This window comes from Symphalangus syndactylus, chromosome 24 (assembly GCF_028878055.3).
Source record: "Symphalangus syndactylus isolate Jambi chromosome 24, NHGRI_mSymSyn1-v2.1_pri, whole genome shotgun sequence".
NCBI classification, from domain to species: domain Eukaryota; kingdom Metazoa; phylum Chordata; class Mammalia; order Primates; family Hylobatidae; genus Symphalangus; species Symphalangus syndactylus.
In genome coordinates, this window is record NC_072446.2 from 34625120 (window position 1) to 34652018 (window position 26899).

Below are 26899 nucleotides of genomic sequence, written 5' to 3' on the forward strand. Positions count from 1 at the left end.
TTGGGGGGTGAGGCGGGCAGATCACCTAAGGTCAGGAGTTCGAGACCAGCCCGGCCAACATGGCAAAACCCAGTCTCTACTAAAAATACAAAAATTAACTGGGTGTGGTGGCACGTGCCTATAGTCCCAGCTACTTGGGAGGCTAAGACAGGAGAGCCACTTGAACCCGGGAGGAGGAGGCTGCAGTGTGCCGAGATCGTATCACTGCACTCCAGACTGGGCAACAGCAAGACTCCGTCTTGGAAAAAAAAAAGAAAATTACTAATGAGACATGTTCCACTCTTTTTTGTGTTAAGTCATGGAAAACTGGAGTGCATTTTACATGTTCATGGCACCTTTCAGTCCTGACATTCCCAGGGCTCAGTGGCCACGTGTTTGACGTCTTAGCAGGTGGTGAGCTCTGCCAACTTCAGGTCCCCCCATCACATGTCCGCATGGCTCAGACCAGGCAGCCGAGGCCCAGTGCCAGGGAATAACCCTTCCATGGCCACATAGTAGAGTCTGGATTTGAAACTTCAGGTCCCCCCATCACATGTCCGCATGGCTCAGACCAGGCAGCCGAGGCCCAGTGCCAGGGAATAACCCTTCCATGGCCACATAGTAGAGCCTGGATTTGAAACCAGGCCTCTGTGACGCCCAAGTCCATGCTCTTCCCAGAGTGCCCAAATGCCTTGTTCTGGTAGAGCTATAGGTTACTGCAAAAGTAATTGCGGTTTTGCCATGAAAAGTAATGGCCAAAACCGCAATTACTTTTGCGCCAACCTAAATATTTCTTTTTTTTTCTTTCTTTTTTTAGACGGAGTCTCGCTCTTTCACCAGGCTAGAGTGCTGGCACAATCTTGGCTCACTGCAACCTCTGCCTCCTGGGTTCAAGCGATTCTCCTACCTCAGCCTCCCAAGTAGCTGGGATTACAGGCACCCACCATCACACCCAGCTAATTTTTGTATTTTTAGTAGAGACAGGGTTTCACCATGTTGGCCAGGATAGTCTTGATCTCTTGACCTCATGATCCACCCGCCTCGGCCTCCCAAAGTGCTGGGATTACAGGTGTGAGCTACCGCGCCTGCCCCTAAATATTTCTTAAAAAGGCTCAGTCCCACGGCAGGGCACAGTGACAGATGCCTGCAATCCCAGCACTTTGGGAGGCAGAGGCAGGAGGATCACTTGAGGTCAGGAGTTCAAGACCAGCCTGAACAACATGGTGAAACCTCGTCTCTACTAAAAATACAAAAATTAGCCAGGTGTGGTGGCAGGTGTCTGTAATCTCAGCTACTTGTTAGGCTGAGACAGGAGAATTGCTTCAATCTGGGAAGCGGAGGTTGCAGTGAGCTGAGATTGCGCCATTGCACTCTAGCCTGGGCAACAAGAGCGAAACTCCATCTCAAAAAAAAAAAAAAAGGCTCAATCTCAAATGGCCAACCTTGCAGAGTCGTGTGGGGCAGGGTGGGGAGCCTGTTTCATTCTGAGTGCAAAGGCCTGGGCAGGCACAGTAGAGGCATTTCACCCAGCTGGAGGCAATGGGGGAAGGCTTCCCGGAAGAGGTGTTGCCCTTGCCTTAGCCCCAGTGGGCTAGGTAATGGAGCCAGGAGCTGTGAGGGGCTTCAGGTGGGAGGACAGGGAGAGAAGCAGGTTCAAGGCCTCGTGGGAGCCAAAGGAGTTAGCTGTGGGTGCGGCCCCAGCTCTCCCACTCCATAGTGGGGCTGTGGTCCCAGGGCTTCTCTGATCCCCAGAGCTGGCCAGGAGCTGCCTATGGGCGGTGGGTTAGGGGAGGCACCCTCAGGGACTTTTTGACTCTGACCTCGGTAGTAAAGGAGACAGTGACAAGTGGGAAACTCAAGGCTCTGGGCATCTGACGACAAATCTGGGCCTCCCTGTTCACAGTCAGCACCAAGGCCTGTCCCGACCTCCGCCCCAAGCTGCCCCGGAGGGAGAAGCCCGCTGTGGACACAGGTAAGTGCTGGGAGCATTGGACTGGGAGCCAAGGATGGAGGACGGAGCCTGTTTCTGCCAACAGACTTGCTGTGTGACCTCCAGAGACTCTCTCCCCTCCCTGAGCGTCTGTTTGCGCCTCTGTACAATTCGGGTTAGTCCTGATGGTCCTGAGAGCCCCACCAGCTCAGATCATCAGAACAGGAAAGTCATAGATGTCCTAAGGGCAGAGCCTTGGGCATTGGGAAGGGGAAGGGTCACTTCCACATGGGGGAGGAGGGGCCTTGAAGGATGGGTGGATATTGACAAGCAGAGGCAGGCCTGAAAGTGTCAGGAAGTAGGAATCCTGTGAGCAAAGGTAGGGAGGCAGGAAAGAAAGCTTGTTTAAAAAAAAAAATCTATTTCCTTTCTTGAGCATCTATTGTGTGCCCAACACCATGCAGACATTGTCTCTAACACTCTCGCCCACTCCCACTTGACAGATGAGGAAATCGAGGCTCAGAAAAGTAAAATGACTTGCCCAAGATTCACACAGAGATGGATTTTAAACATTGATCTGACTGGCAGTTGTGACCAAGATCCATGGGTCTGCCAGCCCCTACCAGGATTTGGTCTGAGTTATCAGGTAAAATTCAGCCGCTGGGCTCCACACTTTCTCATCCCACTTGCACACCTTCAGAGATGGGGAGCTCAGTTCCTCTTACCCCCACTGAAAGCAGGCAGCTCAATCAGCAACAAGGTCTTCCTCCCTCTCCTAACTCTGTGAGGATACTGCGCCAGCACCAGAAACTAGAAGGTGACTGATGTGTATTTTGATGCTGCTGCTGCTGCTGCTGATTATGATGATGTAATGATAATCTCTAAGAAATAAAGACTACTTGTTTTGTGCCAGGCACCGTGCCAAGCTCTTTGTTTGTTTATTTATTTATTATTTTGTCTTTTCTTTTTTTTTTTTTTTTTTTTTTTGAGACGGAGTCTCGCTCTTGTTGCCCAGACTGGAGTGCAGTGGTGCGATCTCGGCTCACTGCAACCTCTGCTTCCCAGGTTCAAGTGATTCTTCTGCCTCAGCCTCTCGAGTAGCTGGAATTACAGGCACATGTTACCACGTCCAGCTAATTATTGTATTTTTAGTAGAGATGGAGTTTCACCATGTTGGCCAGGCTGGTCTCAAACTCCTGACCTCAGGTGATCTGCCTACCTCGGCCTCCCAAAGTGCTGGGATTTCAGGCATGAGCCATCGCGCCTGGCCATGTTTATTTATTTTTTGAGACGGGGTCTCACTCTGTTATCCAGGCTGGAGTGCAGTGGCATGAACATGGCAGTGAGCCGAACACAGCTCATCACAGCCATGGACTTCTGGGCTCAAGTGATCCTCCTGCTTCTGCCTCCCAAGTAGCTGGGACTACAGGTGCATGCCACTACAACAAGCTAATTTTTAAAATTTTTGTAGAGACAGGGTCTCGCTATGTTGCCCAGGCTTGTTTCAAACTCCTGGGCTCAAGCAATCCTTCTGCCTCAGCCTCCCAAAGCACTGGAATTACAGGCGTGAGCCACCATACCCAGGTGCAAGCTCTTTACATACATTTTCTCACGTTCCCAGCATGATGCTATGGAGTGGGTGTGATCATTATTATCCCCATTTTCAGATCGGGAGGCTGAAGCTCAGAGAGGGTCAGTGACTTGCCCAAGGCCACAGACTGAGTGAATGGCGAAACTGAACCCAGTTCTAGGGGGCTCTAAGTGGAAGCCTGTAACCCGGCCCCCTACCCATACTCTTTCCCTCCAGCTACCCAGACCCTAATCCCCATGTGAGCATCACTGCTGAGTCTGGGACATAGAATCCATCTCTCCTCTTTGACTTACCCTGCCCCTGAGCCCCCCTCCCTGCTCAGGTAACTCCTCGCAGCCAGTCCCCAGGGAGGCTGGTATAGTTACAGATTTTTGAGAAGGATGCAATTGTCTTCTCCAGCCTCAGGGCCTGAGCTGGGCTGGGCTCGCTGGGAAGACAATTAAAACCGGTGTCCACAAATTAGGATTCTGCAGGAGAAGGAGAACGGGACTTGATTGAATGCAACGTCTTCTTTCTTTCTGCTTTTAATTGGGGGTGCGATGTATTAATTAACCCCAGGCCTGATTATCAGTGCATCAGCTGCAGGAAATGGCTCTGTGGCTCTGGCCGGAGTCACTGGGTTTGACTTCTGGGAAAGGCAGGAGATGACCTGGAGGACCTGGCCTGCCCTTTGAGACCAGGGCCCTGACCTCCTTAACCTCCCAGGCCCTGGTTCAGCATGAACCGCTTAGAGCTTTGCCTTCAGGTCTGGGTTCAAACTCTATTTCCCCTACTCCCTAGCTGTGTGACCTGGGCAAACCACTTTGCTTCTCAGAGCCTCAGCTCCTTTATCTGGAAACAGGAGAGAATGAGAGGGCTGAAGAGAGGATTACACAAGACAACATGTGCCTCATGCCTGGCACATAGTAGGTGCTCAATAAATAGCACTCCTTTCTCTCACCTCCTAGCTCAAACACCCTATAATCTCTAGAAAGATGGCTAAAGATGCTTCCTTGTCATCTCATCAGATTATGCATTGGGTGCATCTGTATTTTACTCACGCGTGGGCCCTGCAGCCCCTCACCTACCGGTCCTCTAGCTCTCTCAGTGCTCATTTCCTCTGGTGCTCCCATGGCCCCTGGGAGCCAGTGGGACTCATGCAAGCCACAGGGGCTCATCCAGCACAGGCAGCCCCCAGCTCCCTCCATCTCTGAGCCCAGATTCCCCATCCCAGACCCTCTGGTCCAGCCCTGAATCTCCTGTCTCCCTCTGCACAGCCCTCCCTGCCCTTTCTTTCTTTCTTTTTTTTTTTTTTTTTTTTTTTTTTTTTTTTTGAGACGGACTCTTGCTCTGTCCCCCAGGCTGGAGTGCAGTGGCGCGATCTCGGCTCACTGCAAGCTCCGCCTCCCGGGTTCACGCCATTCTCCTGCCTCAGCCTCTCCGAGTAGCTGGGACTACAGGCACCCGCCAACATGCCCGGCTAATTTTTTTTTTTTTGTATTTTTAGTAGAGACGGGGTTTCACCGTGTTAGCCAGGATGGTCTCGATCTCCTGACCTCGTGATCCGCCCACCTCGGCCTCCCAAAGTGCTGGGATTACAGGCTTGAGCCACTGCGCCCGGCCCCTCCCTGCCCTTTCAACCCTCAAATGTCTAGTGGGAGGCTGCCTCCTCCAGGATGCCTGCAGAGAATGGTCCTCAGCACACCCATCAGAGTGAAAGCAGGACTCCCCTTGGGGACTGGTGGCAGGGGCAGTTCTATTCAAGAAAACCAAAGCAGAGCTGAGGCTAGAGGGAGGCACAGTGAGAACCAATGTGGCCCCACTGACCCCTTGGTCACCCCTCAGCCCAGCCCCATCTCTCACTAGATCACACTGTGATGCTCCCTACTCAGAAACCTCCAGTGATGAATGGAGAAACAAAATCTAGTCCATCTGTGCAATGGAGTAGTATTCAGCCTTAAAAAGGAGGGAAATTCTGACACGCTGCAAATAGATGAACCTTGAGGACATTATGCTGAGTGAAACAAGCCAGTCACAGAAAGACAAATATGGTGTGATTGAAACTCACAGAGACAGAAAGCAGAATGGGGGTTGCCGGGGGCTGGCGGCAGGGGAGGGGAGATGCTATTGAACAGGCACAGTTTCTGTTTCGGATGATGAACAATTTCTGGACTGGATGGTGGCGATGGCTGCACAGCAGCCTGAATGTTCTTGACGCGGCTGAACCATATACTTACAAACGGGGAAAATGGGAAACTTTATGTTTTGTATATTTTACCAGAATTTTGTTAAAGCCTCTGCTGGCTTCCCTGGGCTCACTGCAGCAGCGGATTTACCATAAAAATCTCCTAGAGTGGGGGGATCGCTGGGGCCCAGCAGTTCAAGGCTGCAGTGAGCTATGATCATGGCACTGCGCTCCAGCCTGGGCGACACAGCAAGACTCCATCTCGAAAAAAAAAAAGGAAGGAAGGAAGGAAGGTAGGAAGGTAGGAAGGAAGGAAGGAGGAAGGGAAGGAGGGAGGGAAGGAAGGAGGGAGGGAGGGAGGGAGGGAAGGAAGGAAGGAAGGAAGGAAGGAAGGAAGGAAGGAAGGAAGGAAGGAAGGAAGACAAAAATCCCCTGGACTTGTTCCCAGAATGTCCCTCCCCACATCTTCAACTCCTTCAAACCTCGGTTCCAATGTCACCTCCTCAGTGAGGCCCTCCCTGCTCCCCCACCCTCTCTCGGTTCCCTTTTCTCTACCTCATATTTCTCCTTACCACTCATCACTCCCGTATTATGTTTGCTCATTTTATTTCTATGTATCATCTGTACTCCAACTAGAATTGAAGATGGAGATTCTAGTTAAAGGCAGGAGATTCTAGTGTGTTCACTGCTATGTCCCGGCAGCTAGAGCAATGCCATGCACATAGTAGATGCTCAGGAACACTGCTGTAGCAGCTCTGGTGGCAGGCAGGGGAAGGATCCCACTTTCCCTGCTCCGGGCTGCCTGGGGCCTTCAGGAAGCTCCTGTACTTGGGCCTCATTGGCAAACTACCAGCCCTCAGGGTCAAGATCAGGCTCCCAGGCTAGGTATCCAAAGTCTGCAGGCTCTGGTTCTGCCCGGACCCCAACCGCAGACCCTCCCGGCCACTTACATCTATCCCCCTAAGGACACAGCCTGCACACTGTCCCTAGAATCCTGACTCACAGGTAGTCCTCTGCCTGAAGGTGCCCTCCCTCCTCAGGCTAGGGTGGAAGCCCTGCTTGGTGCCCCCAGAGGTCTCCGAGGCTGCCTCTCCCTGCCCTGGAGTGTGTTATATGACAGATGCTGAGGTGTCTGGGTCTCCTGCAAGCTGGGAGATCTCCCAGGTCAGGGGCCCTGCATTGCCCAGCCCAGATCAGGCACACAGGAGGTGGCTAGGCGTGTGCTAACATGAGTGAATGAATGAATGAATGAATGAATCAATCAATCAATCAAGTGAGAAAGGAAGGTCAGACAAAAGCCCAGAGGATTGAAGTTCTAAGGAAAAAACCAAGAGGCATAGAAATCATTCATTCATTCATCCAGTTCATTCATTCGCTCAACATTTATTGGGTACCTACTATGTGCCAGATTGGGGTTTCTTGGGGGGACTGTGCCCACAGGAACAGGGATAGGGACAGACATGTGGACACTATGGACATGCACAAGCAGGGAGGTCCTAAGTGAGGCTCAGCAGGCCAGCCCCCTCCCCACTGTCCCTCTCCTCCTGACCCTTGTGGCCACTGGCTGCCCAAGGCCAGCCTGGCCCACCTGGCCCAGCTGAGGGGCCACCTAGCCAGACCGACAGGCAGGCTGGAGGCTCCCCTGAGATGGCCCATAAAGTCATCTTGTGAAACGCAACCAAGAATGCAACAGGGCAATAAATAAAGGCTGACAGTGCCAGGAGGGGGTGGCTGCTTTGCCAGTGGCTCCCCAACCCTTGTTGGCTACAGGCCAGCCCAGCAAGCCCGTGGCATCATCTTTCTGATTGGAGCCCACGATGCAACAGGAATGTGAAGTGCCTGATCCCATATGATGCTCACAGTGATCCTGCTGGGCAGGGATCATTGTCCCTTTATTACAGGCAGGGAAACTGAGGCTCAGGGACATGTGTCACAAGGTCACACTGCAAGTCAGGAGCAGGAGCTGGGATTAGAACCCAGACCTTGGGACTCTAGACTTCAAACACTTCCCTGTTTCTGCTGGCTCCACTGTTGCAGTGATGAAGCAGACAGAGTAAGGGGCATCCACAGCCTCTGCAGCCACTGCCCACTTCCATACCTGGCCCTTTTCCAGCAGCGTGAGAAAACCAAAGCTCAGAGAACCTGGGGGCCATTGGAGCCAGTCCCCTGCCCCAGGGTTGAAGGAAGCAAGCCCCTCCTCTATGCCAGACACCGCACACAGGACCCCTTTCATCCTCTCAGACTTAATGAGATGGTACTATTATCAGCCCCATTTCACAGAGAGAGTGCCAAGGCTCAGAGAAGGAGAGTTGGTGTCTGAGATCACACAGCTTCAAGGGACAAGTTAGGGTTCAGCCTGACTTCAACCTGGCTGCAAAATTTCCCCCACTGAAGCCTAAATCTTATCTAAGCTCCATCCTTTTCAGCTAGAAAAAGTGTGATTCTCTGGGGCCATTTCCAGGAAGCCTGCTCTATGCCCAGCTCAGCTGGGTGGCAAGGCCACAAGGGTGTGTGTGCTCCAGGTTCAGGAAGGCCTGTGGCCACCTTGTCTCCTAGCTGGGAAGCAGAATAAGAGCTCTCCCGGGGAAAGGGCTGGAGAGGGAGGATTTAATGAGGTCCCAGCCCAACCGCCTGTAAATCTCAGCTGGCTTCTAAAATCGGGAGACACAAAACCCCCATAAGAGGAAAACCCAGATAAACAGGATGGAAAAGCCCTCCAGAAACAGAGAAGCCTGGCTGTGTCCAGGGCCCTCTCCTCCCCAGGGAGGCACCTGAGCGTTCTCCTTGTTTCTTTCTGGGCAGCCCTTGGCACCTGACAGGTGCCTGCGGCAGGAGGAATGGAGGTGTGAGTTGATGAAGGTTGCTTCACCTTGGAACAGGCAAACAAATGCAGATGGGCTTTCTTCCTAAGAAGCCAAGAAGAAGGCATTTTGTAAGAAAGCTTAGGGAACTGCAGCATGCCTTGGTGGGAGGTGTCTGCCTCGGCGTGCAGTAGGAGCTTAAGTCCTCCGTCAAAAGGAATGGAAGAGATCAGCTCTGATGGACCCCCTACCCTAAGCCAGGCCCTGTGCCAGGCTTCCCAGGATGCCACAGATCAGGCCCCTGCCCTCAGGGAGCCTGCAGTCCCCAGGAGAGACACACATGCCAGAGACTGCTACAGGAACAATGGCTGGGATTGAACCTGGACTGCCATGTACAGTTGTTCAGAATGTGCACTGCTCATATGGCCATGAATCATAGTGCTGCCCAGGGTTATGCAGGGCAAACTTATGCTGGAGCTATGGAAGGAGGTGCAGGTTCTAGAAGATACTGAGGGAAAGATAGGCTCATGTCTGCCTGGAGAGTCAGGGGAGGTTACCAGCAGAAGGGGATATGCTTGGACCTGAAGGCTGACTAAGGTTTGCACAGTCACAGGGGGACTCAGAACAGGAAAGGGCATACCAGAGAGGGGTCTCCCAGGCCTGGCCTTTTAGCCGCCATCACCATTTCTACAGGGTCCCTGTACCACATGCACCATTATTTACTTAATATTTATTTTCAAAGCATCTTTCCCTTTTTACTTAAATAAATTCAGGTTAAAAGAAGACTTTTATTACTGCCATAAATGAAAAATCAGCATCACTTGCCATAAATAGAGGGTAACTGTAAAAATAAACGCTATGAAAACCAAACAGCATTCGTAAATTCTAGCCAAAGAAGCTTGCCTGCTGAAGGCTATGAGCCTCAATCTCCGTTTTTTTCTCATTAACAAGGGAGACTGGCGAGGGTTAGGTGTTAAAGTCGGAGAAGCACCAGCAGAGACTTTCTTCTTAATCACAAGGGGCTTGGGACATAGATCCTGCTCAAGTGTGGACACCAGCGAGCACCCAGCACCAGCCCTGGCTTCCGATGGCCATGGCCCAATCTCACAACCCATCACTAGTTCCCACCTCCAAGCCTTGTTCCTGCTGGGCCACATACCTGGAAAGCTTCCCTGCCACTTCCCTATCCCAATCCTGCTGATTCTTCCAGTGTGGCTCTCAGGACAGCATCCTTGACCGTGGTGAGAACTAACAGCCACTTAAGGAATGAAGATACCTGAATGCATACTTAGAGAATGAATGAACAAAGAAATGAATCGATGACCCCTTTATGGTCTGTGCCGCTCAAACCAGGAAAGCAACTTCCTGAGGCATTGACTTCACTCCAGAAACACGGGACAAGAACGTTATTTTTGTATTAAAACAAACATGAATATATTATGGGATAGAATATAGAAGTCATAAATTTTGAATGAAATAGGAGACATCAAAGAAATGTTGCCCCTGGTGGGAGCTGTTTACTCTCCTGCGTGGGCTGCACACCGTCAAGGGCCTCTTGTCCCATCCAGTCCAAAGCCTCCTTCTTCTCTGCAACCCCAGGCTCCACAGAGCTCAGACTGTGCTCTGCCCACAGGAAGTGCTGGTGTGGTGGCTAACAGGGGAAGGGGCCAGGGGGACAGTCGGGTGCTAGGGTGAGGGGGAGCCCAGGATTTACGGTGAGGATGCAAGCCACAGCTCTCCCTGACGTGCTGGGTGGCATTGTGCAAGCTGCTTCACTACTCTGAGCTCTGGTTTCCCACTGTGTCATTGATTACAGGCTTATTTTGAGGATTAAATGCACAAATGCAAGTGAAGAGCCTGTTTCAGTGTGTAGCACCCAGAAGGTCCACAACAACCGCTGTTCCCTGGTGGAACCCACTCCTTGCTCAGCCTTAGACACAAGCACATTCACCCAGGTGGGTCCTTGCCTGTCTCTGGCTGATGGAGGAGGGGCCGCCCTGCCTACTAAAAATTTAAATGGCTAACATTTTTTTTTTCTTTTTTTCTTTCTTTTTGAGACAGAGTCTCACACCGTCACCCGGGTTGCAGTGCAGTGGCATGATCTTGGCTCACTGCAACCTCTGCCTCCCAGGTTCAAGCAATTCTCCTTGCCTCAGCCTCCCAGGAAGCTGGGATTACAGGTGGCCGCCACCACGCCTGACTAATTTTTTTGTATTTTTAGTAGAGACAAGGTTTCACCGTGTTAGCCAGGCTGGTTTTGAACTCCTGATCTCATGATCCGCCCGTCTCAGCCTCCCGAAGTGCTGGGATTACAGGTATGAGCCACCGCGCCTGGCCAAAATTAGCCACTTTAAAGTGGACAATCGAGTAGCATTTAGTGCATTCACAATGTGGTGCAACTAGTCCCAAAATGCTGTCTTCCCCCCAGAAGGAAACTCCTCACTCCCCACTCTCCCCTAACCCCTGGCAACCTCCAATCTGCATTCTCACATTTGCCTATTCCGGATATTTCATATCAACTGCATCATATAATATGTGGTCTTTTGTGACTGGCTTCATTCATTTAGCATAGAGTTTTTGAGGTTCATCTACCATTGTCGCACATATCAGTAATTCATTACTTTTCATAGAGGTGTTTCTTTAATACAATAAAATATCTTACCTAATCCCCAAAACAACCTGGGAAGTGGCCACTATCATTGTCCTCTTCTTACAGATGGGGAAACTGAGGCACGGAGTGGGTGGGGACTTGCCCAGACACCCCGACATAGCTGGGCAGGAACTGCTGGAGCCGGCAAGCTGGAAGCAGGGCGCCTCCCAAGGCCACCAGCACATATTGAGGGAGACAGCAGTGGAATTACAAATCTAGGGAGATTTAAGGAGAACTAAAATATTCTGGCACTAGCAGGATTGTGGGAGTTGAGCAGGTTTCCCCAGTGGAATTCCCGCCTCCTCTTCCCACATGTCTGGGCCACAAGGAGTGAGAGCAGGTGGGAGGGAGAGAGGCAAGCGTGGGAGTGTTCAGGGAGCCAGAGATAGGGCAGGGGTGGGGCAGGGAGCCAGGAGCCGGGAGCAGGCACACAGGCGTCCCGACGTCTCTACCGATACCATTTATTTTCATCCTCCCCAGTACGTGCTGCAAAGCTAGTGGGGTGAGCCCACTGCACTGATGCATAACGAGGCTCAGAGAGGCTGGAGCGGGGCAGGATTTGAGCCTCAGTGTCAGACCCCAAAGCCGAGGCGCATAGCCATCCCCTGCTGCCAGGAGGGGTTGAAAGGGAGGAAGTGGGGGAAGCAAAGGAGGCTGCATCAACCACAGGGAGGGAGTTGCTCCAGAACACCAGAAAGGAGCAGCCTCGGAGCCACTGAGGAGAAAGAAGAGTGAGGGCTGTAGGGGGCGCTGAGGGTGGAGGCAGGAGGGCCAGGGACATGAAGGATGGGGCAAAAGGCGAGGCAGAGACCAACGGACAGGGACAGATGGAGGCAGGCACTTGGGATGTTCCAGAACAGAGGTTCTGAGGGTGCCCAGTGGGTAGGGTAATGGTGGCCCCACCCTGACCAGAACCTGGCCTGGGTCAAACCTGACCCCCCACCCAGGACCTAGTACGTGCCCCAGCCCCTGCCACCCCTGCCCAATCGTGTCTGCGAAATTCAAGGATGCAGCAGTAAATATGTGGGCTCTGGAGTCAGGCTGACCTGGATTTCAACCCCAACTGCACCTCCTCAAGGTAGGTGAATCTCTGAGCTTCTAGCCCGGTTTCCTCATCTGTAAAATGGGTACTGTGGGCGGTGCTGCAGTGAGATCACACAGGCACACAGTGGGCTCCCGGACAGGATCAGGCTGCTCTCTTGTCACCTGCCCACGTAGTCTGACTCTAGCTCCTCCTTCTTCAAGGCTCCGGGCCCCTTGGACTTATTAAACCCTTGGGCTATTCTAGAACCAGAGAATTCATGGCTGAAGGAGTTGGGCCCCACCCCAGGACCTTGGCACTTAGTGTTCCCAGAGTCTGGGAGGGAATTTCACAGGCCAAGAGCACAGAGCAAGAAGGCAGCAGCGCGGGTGGGGGACTGGGGCTACCCGCACTAGCTGGAGGGTGTCTGAGGGCCACGGAGAGAGGAGCTGGTGGGTCTGGGCCCTGTCCCAGGGGCCCTCAGCCGCTGTGCGCCCGCCCCTCCCTCTCCTCCGCTGCCTGCCGGGAGACCATTAGTGAAGCTTTGTTTTGAACACTATTTCCACTACCCTGCGCTCTGGCCGCCGGCCTCCATTAGGGACCCTTTCCTGGACCGATGACAGGCGGCAAACAGCTCCCCAGCGAGCAGGCCCTAATTGCCGCCGCCTTCAACGTCGGAAATGATTTTTTTAAAACCTCACAAAGCAAAACAGACACCCCGCCGTCAGCTCTCCGCCTTCCCCACCTCGGGTCCCAGCCTGGGGGCTCTGAGGAAGGAGGGGTCAGTCAAGACCCCACCCCCATCCCGAGAGACACCCTTAAAATGCCGGGCTGGGGGAAAATAGGGTTGGGCTCTGCACCTTTGCTTTGAACTAGGTGTGGGGCCCCGGCTCACCACGCCTCTCTAAGCCTCAGTTTTCCCTTCTGCAAGGTGGGCGTGTTGAATGGGAGCCCCATGCCTGCTGCGGGCCGTGCGATGCGGCTCTGACAGGTCATGTGCTTCTGGCTTCTCTAAGGGGTCCGTGGAGCACCGGGGAGCCAGGAGCCGGGGAGACGGGAAGAGAGCACGAGGGGCAGAGGGAACAGCCAGGGAGAGAAAAGGTCTGGAAGGAACTTGGTGTGTGCAAGGACTAGAAAGGAGGCCAGTGTACACAGACACACAATACACATGCATACACACAATACACACACACAAAATACACACATACACACAATGCACACACACATACAATACACACATATACACATATACACACATACATATACACACATATACAGACATACACACCCACACACATCACACACATACATACACATACGCACACATACACACACACACTCATACGCACACCCACTCCCCCCACATATACACACCACATACACACACATACACACCCAAATACTCCTCCCACACACGTACACACACCCACACCCCCTACACACATATACACACACATACACAGAGATACACACACATACACAGAGATACACCCACATACACATATACACACATACACACACATACATACACACACTCCCCCACACATACATACACACACCCACACATACACCCACACATACATAAACACCCCACACATGCACACATACACCCACACCCCACACACACATACACACAGATGCACACACCCACACAGACACCCACAGACATACAGACACCACACACACAGATATACACACACATAGACATATATATGCACACCACACAATATACACATACACATACATGCACACACACCACACATACATATATGCACACACACCACATACATATATGCACACACACCACACATACACATATGCACACACACCACACACATACATGCACACACACACACATGCGTGTGCATGCACACACACACACAATTCCCTCTTTTTCTGAGCCCACGTTCCCACCCTCCCTGGATACCTGGCCAGCCCTAGCATCCCGTGAACCACAAACTCAGCAAGGCTTACACCAAACTCAGCGCCTTCCTGGGAGCAGCCTCTCCTGTCCGTGCACACCCCCATCCAGCCCCAAGTCCTGCTTTGGCTCCCCATCTCCACTCACCATGGCCAACCCACCCCAACGCCAACCTGGCCGTGCGCCCTCCCCACTCAGAAGGCTTCCAGGGCTGCCCCCTTCTCCAGGGGATAAGACCAAACTCCAGAGCCGATTCTTGAAGTTTCCAGCTACAGCCTGCTTTTCTAAATGCATGCACACGGTTCTCCACATGAAGCCTCTGCCAGACCCAGGCAGCCAGGCGCAGCTCCACTCTGGCCTCTGGAGTCCCCTCTCAGTCCCAGCGGTTCCTGGATACAGGGCCAGAAGGAGCCTGCCTCCCCCAGGAAGTCTCCCCTGATTGCACTAGGACACGGTGACCTCCCTCTAGAGACCTCCCTCTCTCGGCCCACCTGCCTATGCACTGTTCCCTGGGCTCCTGAAGAGTCCCTCATTATCTCTTCCTGACCCCAACTCTCTGAGTATGCGTACCAAGGACTTAGGAAAAGTGAATGAAGTTTGTTCCCACCCAGCTCGCATGAGAGGGCTGCAGGGAGAGAGAAAGGACTCCAGGATCCAGGCCCGTCCCTGCCACAGACTTGTCCCATGTCCCAAGGCCAGCCCTGATGCTCTCTGGGCCTCAGTTTCCTCACCCGTGAAACGAAGGCTGCTTCTGCCTGGGGCCAGAGACAGGCTTCGGGGGCCTCAAAAAACCCTTTGAAGCTTGTGGGCAAAACTCTGTGGCATTTTTTTGAGGAAACAATCCATAGTTTCCATAAGCTTCTCAAGAGGAGTGTGACTTCCAAAAAAATTAGGAACCACCAGTGTAGACAAGCGTCAGTGTCCCCTCCAGCTTCGCCATTTGGTCACTCACTCATTCATTCACCTGACATTTATTGAGTGCCCGCTCTGTGTGGGTGTCACCATGATATACGGAATATATGTATGTGTAATCCTGAGATGTCATCGAAGACAGCTGTGTGCATACCGGAGAGAAAGGAAGGAACGGGTGGGGGCGGCGAGAAGAGAGGGGAAGATGGATCCAACAGACACAAAGGAACAAAGAAAGAGGAAAGAGATCGAAAGACAGAGATAGAGAGGAAAAGAGATAGAGAAAGATCAGAGAGACCCAGAGAGAGAGGGGGAGAGAGAAAGAGAGAGACCCAGAGAGCAGTAGGGCAGGGAGAGAGAGAGATCCAGAGAGTGAGGGGCCGGTGGAGGGCACTTCCCAGGCACAGGTGGGCACTGCTGCCCCACTCGCTGGTAGCTCGCTGGAGAAAGGTCCCCTCTCCCGGCTCTGACTCCTGCTCTAATCTTCCAGATGCTCCCATAGCCTCACCTCCAAGGGCACCAGTGTGCAGGTGGCAGGGAAGGCTGGTATTGAGGCAAACAGGCACAGGGCAGAGGGCACCAGCCCAGCCCTGACCCACCCCCAGCTCCCTCTCAGCCTGCACTGCCCCTTCAACCACTCACAGTCACCCCCCAGACACAGCCCCCACTCACACAGTCAGACAGAAACACCGCTCCATCCACTAGAACCCCCAGGCAGGAACACACAGCGTCCCATACATGCCCCCAGGGCCCCACTGCTTCCCACTAACAGTGCTGGACTCAGACGCGGAGCCTAGACTTTTGGAGCCATGTGCTTGTAGCCAGAACAGGGCATTCTCAGCGTTTTGGCATCGCTGACCCCTGTGAGAATCTGACCAAGCCAGGAGCGCTGCTCCGGAACAAAGCACCTGCCCACACACGCAGCTTGGCAGCCGGGAGCAGACAGATGCGTGGGCTACGAACTCTGGCTCTGTCGTCCCACAAGCTGGGCTCAAGCCCGGCTTTGCTGTTCAGCATCTGTGTGTCCTCAGGCAAGTCGCACCACACCCCTCAGTGTCCTCCTCTGTAAAATGGGAGTGCCCGCCTCCTAGCGTGGTGAGGAGTAAATGAGAGGAGGCAGGGGAAGCGATGGAAACACAGAGTGCTTGATGAATGCTGGCTGCTGTTTGGTCCGCAGATGTCTGCAGGCCACTGAGAGTTAAGGTGCTGATGGAATCCTACCACTCCCACCAGCTCCATCCTCGCCCGCACACATACACACATGCACACACACACACACACACACACACACAAACACACACGCACGCACATACATGGTGGCTGCAGGACGAAAGATGTGGTTTCTAAGTATACAGATGGAAGAATTCTACAGGCTTGGAGCTCAAGCAAACTCACCATTGTTCAGTGGGGAAACTGAGGCCCAGCAAGGGGCAGGGACACGCCAAGTCACCCAGCAAGGCAGGCACAGGGTGGGGGAGAGGGGAGTATGGTAGACCAAAAACAGCATTCCCCCAGCCCCTCTCCCCATCCTGGCACTTTAAGAGCTAAAGTGAAGTCACCGAGGAGCCACTGTCCCCACGCCTCAACACAGGGGACAGAGAAGGCCCCATCCCTGCCACGACCCCTGGGTAGGGCCAGGGCATCCTCGGTGTTGGGAGCTCCACCCACCTGGGCCCTTGTGCCAGCACCATCACTAAATTGCTGTGTGACAGATCTTTATTAGCCGCCCACTGTGTTCTGGCTGCTCTCCCTATTTCAACAGTCTTTGCTCCTTTGGGAAATAAGGCAGGAATCTCCTCACTAATATCCTCAGCTAATAATGGGTAGGGCTCAGCTTGCACACCTCCTGTGACAGGGAGCTCACTACTGGGTACCCTCACTGCCCTGCAGGTGAGTGTCCTTCTCTGTGATTCTGTGTTTAATATCATCCCAGCTTTTTTTTTTTTTTTTTTTTGAGACAGGGTCTCACTAGGCTCACTGCAATCTCCGCCTCCCAGATTCAAGCAATTCTCTGCCTCAGCCTCCCGAGTAGCTGGGATTACAGGCGCCTGCCACCATGCCCAGCTAATTTTTGTATTTTTAGTAGAGACGGTGTTTCACCATCTTGGCCAGGGTGGTCTTGAACTCCTGACCTTGTGATCCACCCGCCTTGGCCTCCCAAAGTGCTGAGATTACAGGTGTGAGCCACTGCGCCCAGCCCCAGCTTCTTAAATCTTATCACAATATGTATATATTCTTCTTTTTTTTTTTTTTTTAGGAGACAGGGTCTCACTCTGTCACCCAGGCTGGAGTGCAGTGGTGCAATCACAGCTCACTGCAGCCTTGAACTCTTGGGCTCAAGTGATCTTCCCACCCCAGCCTCCCAAGTAGCTGGGACCACAGGCGTGAGCCACTATACCTGGCTAATTCTGTATTTTTTTGTTTTAGAGACAGGGTCCCACTATGTTGTCCAGGCTGGTCTCAATCTCCTGGGTTCCAGTGACCCTCCGGCCCCAGCCTCCTGAGTCATTGGGATTATAGGCGTGAGCCACCGCGCCCAGCTCTATACTTATATACTCTTTATAGGTTCAGTTTTCTGTCTCCTCCACTAGACTGAGAACTCGAAGAGAGCAAGAACCTTAGCTGTCTTCTTCACTGATAAGTCCCCAGTGGCTAAAACAGCCTGGCACATGACAGGTGCCCAACTGATATTTGTTGAACGAATAAAAGAATGAATGAATGACCAAGCTTCCCAAACATGGCAGCAGCCCCATTAGGCCAATAGCTCCCAGTATGAAGAGTATGGAGCTTGCAGTGTGATGGGGCAGCCCGTCAGATGCCCCCGGGTCTCCAAGTCATGTCTGCACTGTGGATCCCCACGGACATGCCCATTCGCCGCCTGCACTATTATGTCCTTAATGTTTTTCTATAAACTAACCCACCATTTTTTAATACCCCCATTAGTCTCATCCTAAGCAATCATATCTGTGAAATCACAGTTTTGATGTGCTGGTTATATTTTTTCAGTACACATTAAAATAAATGCATAACTATTAGAATGCAAGAGGTTTCTCTAGGTTCTGCCGAAAATCATCTCGCAGGTAGGACCCAATCTTGTTGCGGGCCCTGGGGGGTTTTGAAGAGGGTTGAAACCGGGGTGGGAGGTGGAGCTGAGTCCCAGGGACTCCCTGATGGCTTCAAAGAAGGGAAGGGAGGCCTGGCTGTGAGAAGGGAACCTGGAGGAGCAGCAGCCCCTCTCTGCCTCCCCACCCCCACCTCACTTCTCCGGAGCAGTGGGAACCAGGAGGAGCCAGTTGGGTGGGCTCTGGATCCCGGGACCAGCAGCTAGGAGAGGAGCAGATTTCTTCTCCAGCTGGACCACTGCTGCTTTTTCTGACGCAAGTGTCTCATCAGGGTCGGGGGAAGAGGGCGCGACGCTTGGACTCCCCCATCCTCATTGCTGCAGCATCGCATATGCAGCCCAAGGTCAGAGCCTGGGCCCACCCACTGCAAGGTGCCATCAGCCTTGCCCACTTCAAGATGTCCTTGCTCTGCTCAGTAGGGATGAGGAGGGGGCTCCAATTTTGTGAATTTCCCCCCATAAACATAGATTCCTTACGAAATTAAAGTCATTTGAATGTTTAAAAATATATTGACTTGGAATGAGCAAAGCTTTAAGAATTCAGACCTCATCCCCTGCTTCATCCTCCTCGTCATCCATTCATTCATTCCCTGCCACCTCCCTGGGCCGGGCATTGTCCTGGGTCCCGGGACACAAGGGAATCTGACCCCAGTGTGCCCAGTGGGCCCCAAACTCCTTTCAGGACTGAGAGAGTCTTCCCACAACCCCATCAGCAGCTGGTTTGGTCCCCAAAGTCCAAGGTGATGGCCAAACACTCTCACATGGGCACCTATGCCTCTGTTCACACTACACACTCTCCCCATGCTTTCAAAAATCGAGGAAAGTTGGAGGGTCGCTGGGATAGCATTCTGTTCTCACTGCTCCTCGCCCTCCTGGGCATGGAATGCGGAGGCCATTACACTCCTTCCACCCCGGAGCCAAGCCTCAAAGCCCAGCCCTGCTCTTTCCCTCTGTGTGACGTGGGCCTCTTCCTCCTCTTTCCTTGGACTCCCAGCCCTGGAGCTAGATTCTTCAGTTCAAGTCCAGCCTCCGACACTTGGTAGGTGTGTGACCTTGGGTAAGCCACTTAACCTCCCCGAGTCTCATTTTCTTCATCTAAACAGTGGGCCAGGCAGTCTTTCCTTTTGGAGTTCTTGTTAGAATTGAATGAGATGATACCATTCAAGGCCCTGGCATGGCTCTCAACACACACTTGCTTCCATATGTTTATCTCTCCTGTTTTTATTTTTATTTATTTATTTATTTTTGAGACAGGGTCTCACTTTGTCAACCAGGCTGGAGCGCAGTGGCGCGATCTCAGCTCACTGCAACCTCCGTCTCCTGGGTTCACGCAATCCTCCCGTCTCAGCCTACTGAGTAGCTGGGACTACAGGTGCGTACCCATGCCTGGCTATTTTTTTGTAGAGACGAGTTCTCACTATGTTGTCCAGGCTGGTCTCAAACTCCTGAGCTCAAGTCATCCACCCACCTCAGCCTCCCAAAGTGCCGGGGTTACAGGCATGAGCCGCCGCGCCCAGCCAATCTGTCCATTTGTACAGAGTTGGATGAGGTAATCCCAAAAGCCAAGAAGTACCCTCCAGGGCAATTCTGGGCAAATTCTCCTTTGTCCCCGGGTCTCTGTCTTCTCATCTGTAAGAGAAAGGCTTGGGGACGATGGTCCCAAGGGGCCTCCATGATTCATTCCAAAAGCTCCATCCCCTGCCCCCGAAGCCGGTGGATCAGAAGGGGTCACTTACCCGACTCGCCTCACCCTGCCCACTTGTTTGCCGCAGGAGACTTTGCCCACCATCCTTGCTGTCACCATGGCAAGGAGCCAAATTCCCTGCGTCCTGCTGGCCGCCTGCGGCTTCTCTTGTTTGGGGAAAAGGCTGCGGGAGCCGCTGATGGGCAAGGTGTCAAAACCAATTGGTGTGAAGGACTTGGGGAAAACCGCTTGTGAGGGCCAATTCCCACAGGAGGCCGGGAAGCCCTCAGCCCAAGGCAGAGTGTTTACAGGCGTAATTGATAGAATAATCACCAACGCCCGAGACAAAGACGAACACATTTTTAACACCATAACCTTCAGAAGACAGGACTCAATTTTCTTCATCTTCCAGCCACCAAACTAGCCAGCTTATTGATGGTGAGATACCAACAGTTCAGTAAGGAACGCAAGGAAGCCAGAGTCATTTTTCAGTACACAGGCTGCTTGCCAAATGGCCCGGTGCCCCCTCCCTCCCCCAGCACCCTGCTGGTCCCTCCTGGCAACAGAGAGAATCTCAGGACAGTGAATCACTCAATGGACAAAGCCCCCAGCCAAGCCAGGATCTTTGTCTGCATTGGGGTATATGAATAATTGAAGGTGCTGGCCTGGGTGTGTGTGTGTGTGTGTGTGTGTGTGTGTGTAGGGGTGTGTGTGTGTGGCAGGGTGGGGGTGGGAGGGGAGTTGTCTGCTGCAGTGTGAGGCTTCTTGGGGCTCCTCTCAGGGACCATCCACCTGCCCCTGTCTGGACCTCTCCCTCCCCTGTGAAACCAAACCAAGCCAGCCCATAGCGTCAGACATTTCCTGTCCCTACATCTCCCATCAGGTATGGGTAAATACTTAGGCAGTGGCTTCCAAACCCCAGGCTGCATGAGAATCCTCTGGGGAACTTATTAAAATGCAGATTCCACCAGATGCGGTGGCTCACGCCTGTAATCCCAGCACTTTGGAAGGCCGAGGAGGGAGGATGGCTTGAGCCCAGGAGTTCGAGACCAGCCTAGGCAATATAATGAGATCTCATCTCTACAAAAAATTTAAAAATTAGCTGAGGGTGGTAGCGCACGCCTGTACTCCCAGCTACTCGGAGGCTGAGGTGAAAGGATCGCTTGAACCCAGGAGGCAGAGGTTGCAGTAAGCTGAGATTGTGCCACTGCACTCCAGCCTGGTCAATAGAGCAAGACCTTGTCTCAAGAGAAATTAAAAAATAATAATAAAATGTACATTCCAGCGTCCCATCAAATAACCATTCTGGCAGTGGGTTTGGGGGATCTGCATTGTAAAAATTCCCTGGGGAACTCTGCCACATGAGGCTTCTTGCAAGCTGTAGGGGTCTACAGAGATCTTCACAAAGACCCTGCCTTCTGGAACCCTCCCCTGGACAAGATCTGGAAAGATCCTGGGGTCCAGTCCAGCTGCCCGTTTCTAACCTACAGGCATCCTCAGCAAGATCTTGCCACCTTTCTGAGTGGCTGGTTCCTCTTGGTGGAACCCACTGCTTTACTGATTCCCTGAGGAGCTAGAAGGGAGCAAGCTTGGGTTACGGCTACACGAAGGAAGACGCCATGGCCAAGCCTGCCTCAAGGCTGTTCTGGAGGAGGCAGTCCCAGAGCCGCTAGATGCATCTTCAACCTAAACACAGCTTTCCAGCTCTCTGTACAGACTCAGCACCCTTGGGTAAGTCGTTGGCCCTCTCCGAGCCTCAGTTTCCTCCTATCTCCAACACCAGCCTTGCATGAATGGTCAGCCTGAGTGAGTTAACACTGGCAAGGGCTTGGCAGCACGGGGCACACAGTAGGCATTTCGTCAATGCTTGCATCTTTTCCTCCCATCCCTGCTGTGCCCATGGCAGTGAGTTAACATTTTCTGGTAAGAAAAAATCAAAATCACTCCTGTTTATTGAGCACCTACTAGGTGCAGACACTGACCATCACCACCCCACCTCCCAGTGCCTGATGCCTCCTTGAGATACATGCTCCCCATTCTTTCCTTACACCTCGAAAAAGCCCTCTTCCAAGTGCCTTGAGTGGAGGTGGGAGGGAGGTGGGAAGCAAAACAGATGTCCTTTCTGACCCATCTGACCGCAGGCTTTCCCTGTGACAAGCTCCAGGGCAGGCAGGTGGAAGGCAGGAGCCCGGCGGCCGGGCTGGGCTCAGATGGAGCTGGAGGGGTGAGCAGTCACCAAGCGCTTGGGGTCAATGTGCCCCTCCCCAGGAGCCCCTGCTTCCAGCCCCCACTCCCCACTCCCAGACATAGAGACACCTTCCCGACTGGGCCACATTTCCTGAATAAGCTGAGGACACACGGAGCCCAGGAATAATGAAACGATCAGGCCCCAATCTGCTAAACAGCAATTTCTGAGCTTTTTCAGCACACACAGCTTTTATCAAATTGGTATTCTCCTCCTGAACACAAATGGCTTATTAGACATGACCCACTTATTCACCGCGTCTCACTATCATTAATAACAGTTTCTTTTTGTGATTAAGTGAGTGGCTCCAAACCCTTCCTGTGGTGGCGGGCGCTTGGCCCAGCAGAGGGGCAGCTGTGGGGGCTCTTTGGCAGTCACTACTTGGTGACTTTGAACCTAGCAATGTCGGGGGAAGATAGCCTGGCCCCTGCAGAGCAGCCTGGCCTCCTTGTTTCTTTAGGGCACAGGGAGACCCAGAGGGGTGGCTCACTTGCCCAGAGCCACAGGGGGGGTTCAGGAGAGAAGCCAGGTTCCCCAGTAACTAGGGGTGCCTCCTTCTCATCTAGCCCCTGCCCTGGGCCTGAGCTTGGCCCTCCAGGGTGCAGAGGGGAGATTACAGCTGGTTGGGCAGAGCTGTGCCCCCTCAGCTTACCTAGCACCACGGGGCAGGTAGAGACTGTCACACAAAGGGCAGACAGCCCCTGCTTTTCTATGGGGGGAGCCACCTTGGGGCCTTAGGAATGACAGAGTGGCACCCAAGTCCCTGGGGTCTGGTGCTCTAGGGACAGAACGACCATAAGCCTCAGAGTCCCATTCCTCGTACCCCTCAGGACTGCAAACTCAGGGAAGCCCTTCCATGGAAACCCCTCCTAGTGTAAGTTCCAACTGTGCCAAGGAACTGAGCAGAGCGAGGAGAGGAGGGGTGGAGAGGGAGGAATTCCCAGTTTCCCTAGAATGGGAGTGAATCTGACAGAGAGATGAATGTCCTGGAAAAAAGCGCTGTCTTTGCCCAACAGACCCTGGGGCCTGTCCTGGCTCAGTCACTCTCTTACTGTGTGACCTTGGGCAACTTCCTTCACCTCTCTGAGACTTGGTTTCCCTATCTGTAAGTTGAGGATCAAAAGAACCCTTTCCTTATTTACCACCGCTCTAGCCAGGTCAGTAGAAATGAGGTGATAGGTATGAAGGGTACATAAACGATGCACACAGCGGTTACTACCAAACATGGTGACGCAGAAGGGGGTGGGGAGTCATGGTTCCCAAAAAGCAGAGACCCTGAGGATGGCTTCAAAGCCCCCCCTCTCCACTGGAGCAATCCCACTCATGTGTCATACCCCAGCAAAAGCCTTCCCTGATTATCTACCCCCCTTACCCCCACTCACTCCCATCAGAATAAATCATCCAATTATCTGGCCTTTGTGCAAACCTCCCCACAGCCCTGGGCCCACAGTGCCAAGCACTGGGGCTGCAGCCTCCCCGACAAGGCTGGGAGCCCATCTAGTGAAGCGCTGCATGGAAGAAAGGTCTCCTTTGGTTTCATCTATGCTCGATCCTCCATCCCAGAGCCAGGCTCACAGGGGCCAGGGGGAGCCCCCACAGCTGCCAGGCTCATACAGTCCAACTCTGCTGCCAACTTGGGCTCCTTCGGGGCTAGCAGGAGCTTCTGACACTCAGCCAGCCAGTGCTGGGAATGCTTGTCTGCTCCCCAGCTCCCACAGCGGCTGGAGTTGAGATTTCCCACATTTCAGTCCTCTAGGGCCGAGGATGAGGATGGGGGTACCCTATGGAAGGATGGCAGCAGCTTCCTGCCCATCCCCAGAGGCAGACAAAAGCACCCGGCATTCCACTTCCACTCTCACTCCCATGCCTCTGGCTGCAAGCGGCAACCCCAACTACTCCGGTGGCTGTGAGGGGCTTCCACCAGGTGCCACCCGCCCAACAGAGAGGCTGCAGCCCCAGGCGACCAGTACTCAAGAAACAGGGTCTTCTGCCCCCAAGGACGTTTCCAGTGGTATAGGGGTGGGTGTGGAGAGGGAGAGGACAAGGGCCTCTGTGCGGTTAAACCCATGAAGAGTAAAGGCAGATGGGCAGAGAGGAGTGGGTGAGCAAATTGTGTTCATGTGTGTAGGTGTGTGCCTGTGTTTGTGTGTGCGCGCGCGCACCAGTGTGTCTGCAGGTGGGCAGGCAAGAGTTGTGGCGAAGCGTGTGTGCCAGCTGGCAGAGTGAGCCCACCGGCGCAGTGCCTGATGTGCGTGTGTAGTGGGCATAAGTGTAAAGGCTTGCAGTGAGGAGGGGGACCTGAGGTGTGTGGAGATGTGCAGGGTAGGAGTTGTGAGTGTGAGAAAGCAGCGACTGTGGCTCTGAGTGTGTCCGCGGCTGTGCCTATCGGTGTGGCCATGGAGGTGTGCATATCCGCGCGAGTGTGGGAGGAGGAGGTTCGGGGGTGCGCCCCGGGTGCCCCCTCCTCCGCAGGGCCGGAGTGCCAGGGCGGGTCCACCGCGCCGGCAGGGGGCGCCCCGGGATTCCTGCCATGACTGGAGCCGGTTCGAACCCCGGGGCGGCCAAGTTGGAGTGGCGCGGCCCGGGTTGGGGTTTGGTGGGGAAGTCCGCGGGGGCGGCGACCGAACTCACCGTGGCCGGAGACGTGGTTGTCCCAGGGCGCGTGGCCGGCGGGCCGCGTGGCGCCGCCGAGTTGCAGGAAAAGTGCCAGGTAGTGGAGGGTGCCCAGCGCTACGGCGAGCGGGGCCCCCATGGTGCGCGCTCGGGCCGGGGGCGCCGCCGCCTCACATCGGGGCCCCGGAGACCGCAGACCCCGCGCCAGCTGTCCCCTGCCCCTGAGCGGCCTGGCTGCCCGGCTCCGGCAGCTGCCCCTCGCCCGCTGTCCCCAGGCCCGGCCCAGCTCCCAGCCCTTGTCCGGCTCCGGCCCAGCCCCGGCTGCGGGGAGCGAGCGCACCCCCAGCCGGCCGCCTCTGACTGCGGGACTCTTCCCTTCCGCGGAAGGCCACGGCGCGCTGCCGCCGCACCCTCCTCCCTCCTCCCGCCTCCCTCCTCTCTTCCGCCTCCCTCCTCTCTTCCTCCTCCCCTCCCTCCTCCCGCTCGGAGCAGGCGGCGGAGGGATCTGTCGCTTGATTTATCATCAAAGTTTTGCCCAGGCTGGGATTTTTAAAGCGGTACCCGCAACTTTCCCCCGCCCGAGTGCGGGGGCTGGGCCGGGATGGGGCGGAGAGAGCCACCCCAGGGACGCGGTTCCCGCAAAGCACGACTCAACGGGCTTCAGCCACAGAAATACCGTCCAGCGGAGAGAGGGAGAAAAGCCAGGGCACCTGCCGCCAGGCCAGCGCGCTCAGAGGCTCCTAACTTTACCGTCAGGGCGGGGCCGGGGTCGGGGGCCAGTGGGGCTGGGGGTGAGGGCGAGGTAGGGTGGGAGCCTGGGCTGAGACACAGGGGACCTGGTGACAGCTCTGCCGCCGACCTCGGCTCGCTGTGTGATCGCATCCGGGTGTCTACCCCTCTCTGAGCCTCGAAGTCTTCATCTGAGAAATGGGGGTAATAGCTGTCTGCGGAGGTCCTGGTGAGGATTTGCGAAATCGTGCACGCAAAGCGCTTAGCATAATGCCGCCTACGTGGTAGGAGCTCAGTAGTTATTACTGTCGGTGTTCCCCTCTCTGGGACTCAGTTTTAGAGTCTTTGTAATGGGAGAGAGGCAGGCCAGTTTTTGCGGCTCCTGGCTCTTGAAGATACTGGTCCTTACGTGGTGGATGGGATCGCCCCCTTCTGGACTGTAGGCTGCTTCCCTAGACCAATGAACCTTGATGGTGTGTGCGTGCATGCGTGTGTGTGTGCGTGTGCGCGCGCGTGTGCGTGGGTGTATGTGTGTGTGAGTGTGGCAGGGGAGGGGGATAAGGCACCATTCCCATTCCCAAGAGCAAGAATCCAACAAAGTCCTCCAATTCCTTCCCAAACCGTGTTACTGGGGCTGATGGGACAGACAGGAGGGCGGACCTGTGGTCCCGTTTAAAAGATAAGGAAGCACCTGAAATCAGGTAATTAGATTCTCTGAGGTCCCACGGCGAGTCAGGCGAGGCCCCTGACTCCCGGGCGGAGTCCCTTCTGCTCTCATCCCTTGCCCTTTCCCAGGCCTCGCTGCTCACACACCCTGGTCCTCCCGGTTTCAGCACCACGGAGGAGGACAGCGCCCCACCCCCCACCGCAGGTCCCATCCTTTGGCCACCGCGGACAGCGTCTCAACTGGCCCTTTGATGCTAGGGTTCACAACGTGGACAGACCCTCAGACTTTCTCCCCCGTCCTCGCCGAACAGGGCCAACCCCTCCGACAGCCCACTTCCCACTCCAGAACACAGGTGGATCCCGCGTCCAGCCCTGTGGACAGCGCCCAAGTTTGAGAACAAGGTTAGAACCCAAGGAACATAACCCCTCGCCGTCTTCCCTCTGTCTTAGCACCCCCTTCCAGTATTATGGGGGGGTAGCACACCGGATGGGGCCCGTGGTAGCCAGCAACAATCCAGGTCCTCCCAAACTAAGGACACCTCCTCCACGATGTCCCGCACTTACAAGCACTGTGTTCCAGCACCGTCCACAGCCTTGCGCTCCCTTCAGCACCGAGGACAGGTCCCAAGCGTCGACCTACGAAGTTTCTGGACCACATGCCTTGGAGGAAGGGGCCGTGTTTGCCTGATTCTCTCACTTCTCACTTTCTTCCCACACAGAGGGTGTGTTTAGGTTATCCTGGGCTGGCCAGGCGTCTTGGACTCTATGCGCGTGTTTTCTCATTCATTAACTCCCCTGAACCTGGCTCCCAGTGAAATGGACTACTGCTTCCATCATAAAGATATGGAAACTGAGAATCCTCCAGATCACATAGC

At 54.1% G+C, this 26899-nt stretch overlaps 1 protein-coding gene and 1 long non-coding RNA gene across 2 annotated transcripts in view; one reads left to right on the forward strand and one right to left on the reverse strand.

The window, feature by feature from the left end:
- VSTM2L (V-set and transmembrane domain containing 2 like) overlaps positions 1 to 25060 on the reverse strand; it is a 43484-nt gene extending 18424 nt beyond the window's left edge. Inside the window, exon 1 of the mRNA XM_055265801.2 lies at positions 24648 to 25060. Within this exon, the coding sequence (XP_055121776.2) occupies positions 24648 to 24768 (121 nt within the window). The 5' untranslated portion in view covers positions 24769 to 25060. The remainder of the gene's footprint in view (positions 1 to 24647) is intronic.
- LOC134735857 (uncharacterized) lies at positions 1460 to 9430 on the forward strand. Its single transcript, XR_010119400.1, has 3 exons — positions 1460 to 1574; positions 1883 to 1951; positions 9417 to 9430. It is a non-coding gene; the product is annotated as an uncharacterized lncRNA (long non-coding RNA).
- Positions 25061 to 26899: the final 1839 nt, after the last annotated feature.